Genomic DNA, 10,533 nt, shown 5'->3' with positions numbered 1-10,533 from the left:
GTTTTTTTAACCAAAAGCTTTAGGGGTATAGAAGACAAAGGCTCAAAGAGCTTCTGCAGAGAGAGTTAAGCACCAGAGTAAGATCCCAAGGAGAAACAGCTGGTGGACTGGATAGCAGCATTCTGGTAATGGACTTAAAAAAATCTCACCACCCAGGGATGGTTGGCAATCTTCTGGCCATATAACACCTCTAGAGCAGCTACCTGTTCTTTGAGGGTGGCAGCCCTTAACCCTTTCTCAAGTCCTCTTTGTAAAAAATCAAGGATAAAGGCATAATTTGGCTTATCTAAATCAAATTCGGTCGAATCTGAAAATGACAAAACTTTTTCCAAATTCTAAAATAAAATCTTTGTAGTCACTGGTTTTCTAATGTATTGTAAAGTGGATATGACTGCATTTGACAGACCCTTGGACTTCAAGATTATCATTTCAAGTGCCAAGGCGTCAGATGAAGGTTGCGGATATCTGGATGAAGGACCGGGCCATGGCTGAGAAGGTCCTGGATTTCCGGGAGAACCCAGGGATCTGCTAGAGACATAGTCCTCAGACAGGAGAACCATGCTCTCCGTGGCCAGAATGGGGTGATAAGATGACTGTCGCACGGTCCTCTTTGATTTTTCTTATGACTCTGGGAATAAAAGCCAGGCGAGGAAAGGCGTAGGCCAAGTCCCATTCCCAAGTCTGAGAAAGTGCGTCCACCGTCAAGGGTCTGTCTGCTGGACCTAGGTGAAAAAGTCTCTGACCTGTCTGTTGTGCCTGGAAGTGAAAAGATCCACTTAAGGGGTTCCCTATAAGGCTGTGATCTTGAAGAATATTTTTGGATTCAACCACCATTCGCCTTGAATTAACTGGCGGCTTGGAAAGTCTGCCCTGAAATTGAGATCCCCTTTGATATGCACTGCAGAGATTGTTTTAGATGGGATTATGAAAAGGACAGGACCTGAAAAGACAAATTCATAAACGATGGACATCTCGTAGTTCCCTGTCTAATTAGGACAGACAGTAGTGGTATTATCAAAGAAGATTTTTACATTAGAGCCCCTAATAAAATCACTAGAGCCCTAGACACTGCTAAAAGCTCTAGCTTCTGATCTAGCAATCACCTCATTCTCCCAAAGGTTCTGAAAATTAAGGTTATCCAATTGAGCACCCCATCCCTAAGGACTGGCATTAGTAGTGATGACTACAGGGTCCCGACAAACCCAATCTACACCTTTAGAAAGGTTATCACTCACTAACCACCAGTCTAAAGAAGCCAGCACTTGAGGGGGCAACACAATGCGTGTCTCCAAATCTTGTTGGGAACCATCCAAAGTCCCAAGTTCAAATTGTAAAACTCTGCTGGGATGGCTGCTGTGAACAAACCTAAAACTGACATTCGCTTCATAATAGATATACAGGGAGACCTAATAATCTCACTGACTGCAGAGATAATCTTCTCTATCTTAGCCGGAGGGAAAAAAGATTTTTGCACTGAAGAGTCAAACAAGATGCCCAAAAAAACTTTCTGTTGAGTTGGGGGTAAGGGAGGATTTATCCCAATTAATTAACCAGCCAAACTTATGGAGAATATCAATAGTGCAGGACAAAAAACATTTTCACCTTTATTTCTGATTGTGCTACCAGCAGAAAGTCATCTAGATAGGGAATGAAAATCCCTTCTCCCTCCCGAATATGGGTTGTCATTTCCGCAACTACTTTCGTAAATACTCTAGGAGAAATGGCTATACCAAAGGGCAAGACGCAGAACTGTAGATGAAGGAGTTGAGAATTTACAAGAACTGCAATCCTTAAATATTTCTGATAATCTGAGTGAATAGGGACATGAAGGTATGCATCTTTCAAATCTAGATGACATAAAACAATCCTTAAACAAAAAGGTTTACTGTCTCCATTTTAAATCGATTACAAATCAAATAACAGATTCAGAGATTTAAGATTAATAATAACCCTGAATGTTCAATTTGGCTTTAACACAAGAAAAAGAATTAAAAAAGAATAAAACCCAAAACCCTGTTCTTGTGGAGGTACAGGAACCAAAACGCCTTTCTCTATTAGGGATGATACTTCTCCATGTAAAGAAGACTGACCTGAAGGTCCTGGAGGGGATTTAGTGACCAAGAAACAAGCAGGTGTCAAACTAACAAAATCCAAATGGACACCGTCCCGAATAGTTTGAATTACCCAAGAACTATTAGAATTTTTAGAATCTAGGGGGTTGGGAAGATGGGAACCCCTTCTTCCTATCCCCAGCCTTGTCTAACACATCTGAGAGGACAGAACAAAACTAAAACTCTCCCTCACAGGGGATGGCACTTAACTTACTCTTAGAGCCACTTTCCCCTGACCAATTTTTTATCCAGAGCGCTCTTCTGGCGGAATTGGTAAGTGTTGCTGATCTGGCGGATAACCTAACTGCGTCTGAAGATGAATACGCCAAAAGAGCAGATGTTTTTTTAATTGTAGTCATTAAGGAAAGAGTCTGCTCTTTGTGCACATCATTTTGCATATATGAAGATAACCGGAATGCCGGTGCTGGGGGCACAATACGGAAACCCCCCAACCAGGGGGTTATTGGAGGCCCAGATTACTCTCCCAACTAGGAGAGAGAGGCCTCCTCTGGCACCCCAATAGTCACGATATCCATACCACCAGAGGCATGGACTACTCCAGGCTTCCTGCAGGAACAGGAAACATCTGAGGCAGAGAGGGTTGTGCATCCTTTTTGTACTCTAGGTTTCCTGTTCCTGGAGGAGGAGTCCATCTCTCTCTAGTGGTGCTGTCGAGACGGGGGTGGAAAAAATATTTACATTTCGCATTTGCATATGACGTGTTTTTTTAGACTAGTAAATTAACACATATTGCTTTGTTTATGATAGTTTGGCAACTCCTCAAAGTCCAAATTCGATAGATCCTTATTCTTTAGGACATTCAGATGAGTAAACCTGCAAACCATAAAAATTAGCAAAAATGTGTGCTATTCTTCCAGCCTGTTTCTCCACCAGCTTATTATACAGTACAAAAAAGGTATACTATCACTGCCATCTAACATCCCCTTTAAGTGTTTCCTAAAAGAATGGCAGCGTACATGTCCACTCTGGACAAAATGCCTTTGAAAGGCAGTCATAGATGTAGAAAAGGTGGAGAAAAGGTGGAGCTGTCAGTACTCTCATGGTGGGGAAAGAAGAATCCTCCCAGATCGTAAAGATCATTCCATGAAATCTGATAAAGCACTCTAAGGCTAGGTTGACACTACAAAATTACACATTCACATGTAGCAGAATTCTATTGCTGTCAATGGAATTCCACTGCAGGATACACATTGTAGAATTTCTGCAGTAGAGTTTCTGCTGCTGAAATTCTGCAGAGATAATTCTTTTGGCGGAATCTGTCTAGAATACATTGCCGTCTATGGGGATGGCAATGTATGTGTGGTCCTAGTGCCATACTCGGAATCTCTGGCCAGAAATTTTGCCGTGTGAACCTAGCCTAAAAGTGTGACACATATTATTGCCTCTTATGGCCAGTGTGAATAAAATGTATTTTGTTTTACAAAAAAGCCTTTGAGATCACAAAGTATTCTTGTTTCAGTGTAACACCAGAGCTGACAGCTCTACCTACAACGATGTTAGGCTTCCCTTAGTTGGTAACGCCAAGCACCATCTTCTGCATATCATCAGATGATGTTCATTGGAAGAGTAGAAGCAGCAGGCATCTTCTCTTGATACTTAAAGGGGTACTCTGCTGGAACACTTTTTTTTTATCAGATGGTGCCAGAAAGTTAAACAGACTTGTAGATTACTTCAATTAAAAATTCTTAATCCTTCTAGTACTTATAAGCTTCTGTTTGCTTGATACTTGAACTTTAATACTTATTTAATTATACTTGAAAAAGAATAAAATTATATTTGCAAGCACAGTAACAATTTATTCATAGAAATATTACATCTATTGTTGCAAAATTATTTCCACAATCTGTGAGCGTGATGACCTACCACCTCAAAGTGAAAGGTTGGTAGCATCAATAACAAAGCGTGTATAATCAGCGAGTGATGATTCCAATAACAAGCAGATAAGATTCTTAAAAGGAGTACTCCAGGTAAAGGAAATGTATCCCCTATTGTAAGTGTCAGACCGCAGGGAACCCCCCATGATCTCCCATACGGCACCCCGGCTCTCCTCATGAATGGAGGCGTGTCGATAACCACACAAATCGGTGGCCGACACGTCCCCTCCATGCATCTCTATGGGAAAGCCAGGGATACCCGAATACAGCGCTCAAGCTCTTCCATCGAGACACAACTAGTTTCATGCAGAGAACCAGGGTGCCATATGGGAGACCGTAGTGGATCCCAGAAGCCGGACCCCTACGATCTGACACTTATCCCCTAACCTGTGAATCAGGATTTCCATGACACAAACAGCAGTTACTAGTTATCATTTAATATATATCATTATGGTTTCTTGGAAGTAGATTTATTCTACATCATACTTATCTATATATTTTATTTTAGAAAAAACATCAATAAATAAAAATACAAAAATAGAAAAGCCAATACCTTTTAATGCTGTTGTCTTTTCCTTTTCATCCGGACCTCCTCCTGGTTGGAGTTGTGCCATACTTAAATCAACAAACAAGAAGCTCAGTAGTAGGAAGGAAATGGACATCAACCTTCTTGATCACTCCTGCAGATGTAATAAAAACAAACAGAATGGCATTTTTTAAACATTTTATATAAATCCATTCTTAATCAACATTCATCCATTGTTTCTGTTTGTTTAACTTAAAATTAAAGACTAGGATAAAAAATAATTCTCCTAAAAATGATAAATGGTCTTCAAACTACATTCTGTCCATATGGAGACTGGATCCGGCTGGGGGATGGGAAAACCTGGGCGCTCCTGTATCCCAGCCAGACCCGGCCCTGATCTCATTCATTTGAATCAGCTGACTGGAGTCAGATAGTGATTCTGGTCAGCTCATTTTTGCCCCATTTCCGGCTTTCTAGCCGGACTGAAAACCGCAGCATACCACGGTTTTCAGTCTGGTCAGAAAACCGGATAAGAGGCAAAAAGGAGCCAACCAGAGTCACTATCTGACTCCAGTCAGCTGATTCAAATGAATGAGATCAGGGCCGGGTCTGACTGGGATACAGGAGCGCCCAGGTTTTCCCATCCCCCGGTTGGATCCAGTCCCCATATGGACAAAATGTAGTGTGAAGATCATTTATCATTTTTCAAGTGAATGCGATCAAGGCAGGCTCATTCAAATGAAAGAGATCAGGGCCAGATCAAAACGTGGTGTGAATGCAGCCTAAAACAGTGGAGGTATACATGGTTATCACAAACAACTAATATAAATAGGCTTGAGAAAGGCTGCAATGGCAGCAGAAACGTTGCTCTGTATTAACATGGAATAAAACACCCTCACTGATAAAGATTTGAGTGCTGCAGCATATATATATATATATATATATATATATATATATATACACATACATACATATACACACACACACTACATGGGACATACATATAAGACGTGAGAGAACTATTAGCCAAACAGACCCCCCCCCCCCCCCCCACACTTGGATGAGTATGTATGTGTTCTGAATGAGGAGAGGGGAGTAAACCGATGGCACACAAATTTGGCAGCTGCAAGTCCTCCATCTGGTATGTTGAAATCCAATTGGTTGATCAGTCTCTCCCCCTACATATCAGATGATCGGTTTTCCCATATAAGTCCATACATCATTTTCTGACTTTACCTGATGAAAAGCAGATACCTGGAACTGCTGTTGTGGTAAACTCAGGAAAACATCTGCCTTCATTATAATACAACAAAAATGTAATAATACCAAATATTGAAATCAGAAAAAAAGGCAATTCAAGAAAAAAAAACAACAACACTATGGCCCAGATTTACTATAGCGAGTGTGTTAGAATTCTGGCACAATTTGCACCATAAACCATCTAACATGACTTGTTTCAGACATTTTTTGGCACAGTTCAACAAGAGGACTCTAAAGGGAGCATGGCTTTTGAAGATGGGTTGTGACCTAATTATGGCAAAAATTTGGTGCACCAATGTGGGTTGACGTAAACCAACTAATACTTAGTGTAAACTTAGGCAAGGCAGTATAAAGATATGGCAGATTAATAGTTTGTTAAAGAGGTACTCCGGAAATTTTATTTTTATTTTTATTTTTTAAATCAACTGGTGCCAAAAAGGTAAATAGATTTGTAAATTACTTCTCTTTAAAAATGTTAATACTTCTAGTATTTATCAGCTGCTGTATGCTACAGAGGAAGTTCTTTTCTTTTGAATTTCTTTCCTGTCTGACCACAGTGCTTTCGGCTGACACCTCTTTCCATGCCAGGAACTGTCCAGAGCAGGAACAAATCCCCATAGAAAGCCTCTCCCGCGCTGGACAGTTCCTGACATAGACAGAGGTGTCAGCAGAGAGCACTGTGGTCAGACAGAAAGGTAATTCAAAAAGAAAAGAACTTCCTCGGTAGTATACAGCAGCTGATAAATACTGGAAGGATTAAGATTTTTCAGTATGAGTCATTTACATATCTGTTTAACTTTCTGGCACCAGTTGATTTAAAAATAAATAAATAAATATTCCACCGGAGTACCCCTTTAAGTCAAGAACATTAGAGCTGTTTAAAGGGGTATTCCAGGAAAAAAATATTTTTTTTATATATCAACTGACTCCAGAAAGTTAAACAGATTTGTAAATTACTTCTATTAAAAAATCTTAATCCGTTCAATAATTATCAGCTGCTGAAGTTGAGTTGTTGTTTTCTGTCTGGCAACAGTGCTCTTTGCTGACATCTCTGCTTGTCTCAGGAACTGCACAGAGTAGAAGAGGTTTCTATGGGGATTTGCTTCTAAACTGGGCGGTTCCAAAAACACGTGTCATCAGAGAGCACTTAGACAGAAAAGAACAACTCAACTTCAGCAGCTCATAAGTACCTAAAGGATTAAGATTTTTTAATAGAAGTAATTTACAAATCTGTTTAACTTTCTGGAGCCAGTTGATATATATATATATAAAAAAAAAAGTTTTTTTCCAAGATAAGCCCTTTAAGTCTGCGTTCACACGGCCGTATAGACCCGTCCCGTTCTTCTCCCGTCAAAATAAAAAACGGACTTAAAAAAAAACGGATGCAAACAGAGGTTATCCGTTTGTATCCGTTTTTGTTCAGTTAATAAACCAAAAAAAACATATTTTTTTTTGTTCTGAGCATGCTCAAAAGCATGAGCATGCTCTAAAGGCTCATCCGTTTTCCATAGACTTTAATGTTAAATTTACTGTATCCGTTTTTTCTTCCGTTTTTTGGACAGAAGAAAAAATACTGCATATGCCGTTTTTTCTGCCATAAAAAAAAATAAACGGAAATGAGTGCAGACGGGTGCAAATGGATTGTAAAAGAATCCCATTGACATGAATGGGATTTTTTTTAAACCATTTTGAATCCGTTTACAGCCTGCAAAAAAGGAATCAAAACGGGGATAAAAAAAAAAACGGGGACAGACGGCTGTGTGAAGGCAGCCTAAGTTTGCACCAAAAATTAGGCAGTTTTAGTAAATCTGTATATTTTATATATTTTTTACTGAAAGTGATACATTCTCTTTAAACAATAGGCTGACAAACTATAATGAAACCTTTTACTATACCAGCACTAGCACACTGCATCTGATGGACAAAATCACATTCCTAAATAGGGAGAAGTATATAAGTAGAGTTCTCCCCAACTTCTAGTAAAATAAAAAAATTTAATCCTGGTCAGCAGGCCAGCCTGTTTACATGGGCAATTTTCTGTAGCTCTATTGTGGAAGCGATTAATTTAATATCCTAAAAATAGGGGGGAAAAAAATAATTTTAGTTTAGGACTTACAGGAGTGCATCCTCAAGCAACACTAAATATTCGTGTAATCCTAAATCATCCAAATCATTCAAATCATGCGTATTCAGACATCCAAATCATGCGTATTCCCAAGCAATAATGTAACCAAATAAGAAAAGGCTGAATAGGAAATTCTAAAGGATTTGTATGGTTAACTTTCAAGCACCATTTGTGAGATACATTAAAATCTGAAGTGCTCAACTGCACTCATGAGAAAATTCATATTTCATGCTTGAAATAGAGTATTATCCATCGATTTAATACTCCTTAGTTCGGCAAGAAGAGACGGTAGATTTACCCATACTAAAATATATATAACTGATCTGGTTGGGGTGGTGTAAAGAATAGAGGAGAATGCTTAGTCTGAGACAACTCTCTAAAAAAGTGACTCCAAATTATAGAAATAAGACCCTCCTAAAGATACTCTGAGCTAGCAGGCAAGTGCGGGTTTTATACATTATACGACAGTAATATTTCGTCACAGCAACAATTTACTTTATCACTATAATAAAAAAGCAATGGAAATGCCAAGTGTAAACACAGCCTAAGACATATTTATGATCATAGCAAATACAGCTTGAGAATTCTCTAGGAAAACACTAAGGTGTCAAAGGCGTGAGAAATACCTAGAGCTACCTAGGCCTGCTTGGAGAGCAAATCAACAATCTTAAAGGGCTACTCCGGCGCTTAGACATCTTATCCCCTATCCAAAGGATAGGGGATAAGATGCCTGATTGCGGGGGTCCCACCGCTGTGGACCCCCGTGATCATGCACGCAGCACCCCAGTTAAAATCAGCCCCCGGAGCATGTTCGCTCCGGGTCCGATTACCGGCGACCACAGGGCTGGCGGTGTGTGACGTCACGCTCCGCCCTGACGTCACGTGGGGGCGGAGGCGTGACATCACATGGGGGCGGAGGCGTGATGTCACACGCCGCCGGCCCTGTGGTCGCCGGTAATCAGACCCGGAGCGAACATGCTCCGGGGGCTGATTTTAATTGGGTTGCAAGATCACGGGGGTCCCCAGCGGCAGGACCCTGCGATCAGGCATCTTATCCCCTATCCTTTGGATAGGGGATAAGATGTCTAAGCACCGGAGTACCCCTTTAAAGGGGACAATCTCTTGTTATTAGAAGGATCCCTGCACATTAAAGGTGACTACAGGGTATGCCACTGCTAGGATCCCCAACTATTGGTCATAAAATGTAGGGGAACCCAGCTGCAAGTCTTCAATGCAGTGTCACCATTAGACAAATAAAAAATAAATAAATATGTATATACATATATATATATATATATATATATACACACACACATATATATATATATATATATGCACACACACACATATATATATATATATATATATATATACATACATACACACACACACACACACACACACACACACACACACTGATCTTTTCGGTCTACAATTCCTTCATCACAGCTCAGCCCCCTCTAAGAACAGATATGAGGTCAGGAGGATGTTATATGTAAGTTTGCATTGTGTTTGTCGAGTGAGTGGAGCTTGTAGTGGAGGGGGCATGGTTGCCCCATGCACCTAATATACTATCATTTTCGCCCGCAAGCAGGCCAAACCTTCTAGTGGAACCCTCTGCCATCTCAGAGCTGGTAAAGGTTTCTAAGACCGCCTCCCATGGACCTGAATTTATCCAGTAAACTCTTCAAATGGTGAAGAATTACTTTAGACCAGTGTGTGAAATGCCGATCTTTGTAAATTCCCTCTGTATGTCTCCAAATGTAGTGTGTGAATATAGTCTTGCTGACTTAAAGGGGTACTCCAGTGGAAAACTTTTTTAAATCAACTGGTGCTAGAAAGTTAAATAGATTTGTAAATTACCTCTATTTAAAAATCTTAATCCTTCCAGTACTTATCAAGAAGTACTTTTCTTTTTGAAATTCCTTTCTGTCTGACCACAGTGCTCTCTGCTGTCACCTCTTTCCACGTCAGGAACAGTCCAGAGCAGGAGCAAATCCCCATAGCAAACATATGCTGCTCTGGACAGTTCCTGACATGGACAGAGGTGTCAGCAGAGATCACTGTCATCAGACAGAAAAGAACTCTACAACTTCCGCAGCTGATAAGTACTGGAAGGATTAAGATTTTTTAATAGAAGTAATTTACAAATCTGTTTAACCTTCTGGCGCCAGTTGATTTAAAAAAGAAAAAATACAGAGGAGTACCCCTTTAAAGATAACACCTGGCTGTAGGGCAACAAATTGCAAGTCAAAATGCCCCCCAAAAAAAGTATTTTTGGGGGGCATATGTGACATTCGCCTAATAAAGACGTAATGACTGCCGTTGAAACATTCCTCAACAATCCATATGATAGAACCCACATATTCTCAGAACTAGGTCCTAGAGGTGTTTGGGGGTTTTGTGAGTTCTTTTTTATTCTATCGTATATCTCTGCAACTTTTTAGAACCAGAGCTGATTTACTATTATATATTTTTCAATTATTCGGCAAAGAAAATCATCTAGGAAGGACATGCAGGCTTCATTTCTCACTCTATACAGTCAGTATCTACCAGCTGGAAAGCCTGGCCAGAGGTCATACATGAAAACAGCAGCTTCTTCTTTATGCTTCATTC

General features: G+C 40.1%; 1 protein-coding gene across 9 annotated transcripts in view; it reads right to left on the bottom strand.

The window, feature by feature from the left end:
• FAM172A (family with sequence similarity 172 member A) overlaps positions 1–10,533 on the bottom strand; it is a 525,562-nt gene that overhangs the window by 483,519 nt on the left and 31,510 nt on the right. For 8 of the 9 annotated variants that reach the window (XR_008847615.1, XR_008847616.1, XM_056538171.1 and 5 more), the window contains exon 2: positions 4,560–4,686. Coding sequence is in view for 7 of the 9 variants with exons in the window: in XM_056538171.1 (XP_056394146.1) it covers positions 4,560–4,668 (109 nt within the window). In the remaining 2 variants the exon portion in view is untranslated. Of the gene's footprint in view, positions 1–4,559; positions 4,688–10,533 lie in introns of all 9 variants that reach the window. The other variant, XM_056538190.1, reaches the window with a different exon arrangement.

This window comes from Hyla sarda, chromosome 1 (genome assembly GCF_029499605.1).
Source record: "Hyla sarda isolate aHylSar1 chromosome 1, aHylSar1.hap1, whole genome shotgun sequence".
NCBI classification, from domain to species: Eukaryota; Metazoa; Chordata; class Amphibia; order Anura; family Hylidae; genus Hyla; species Hyla sarda.
The sequence above is the reverse complement of the archived record's forward strand: the minus strand, read 5'-3'. Positions and strand labels throughout refer to the sequence as shown.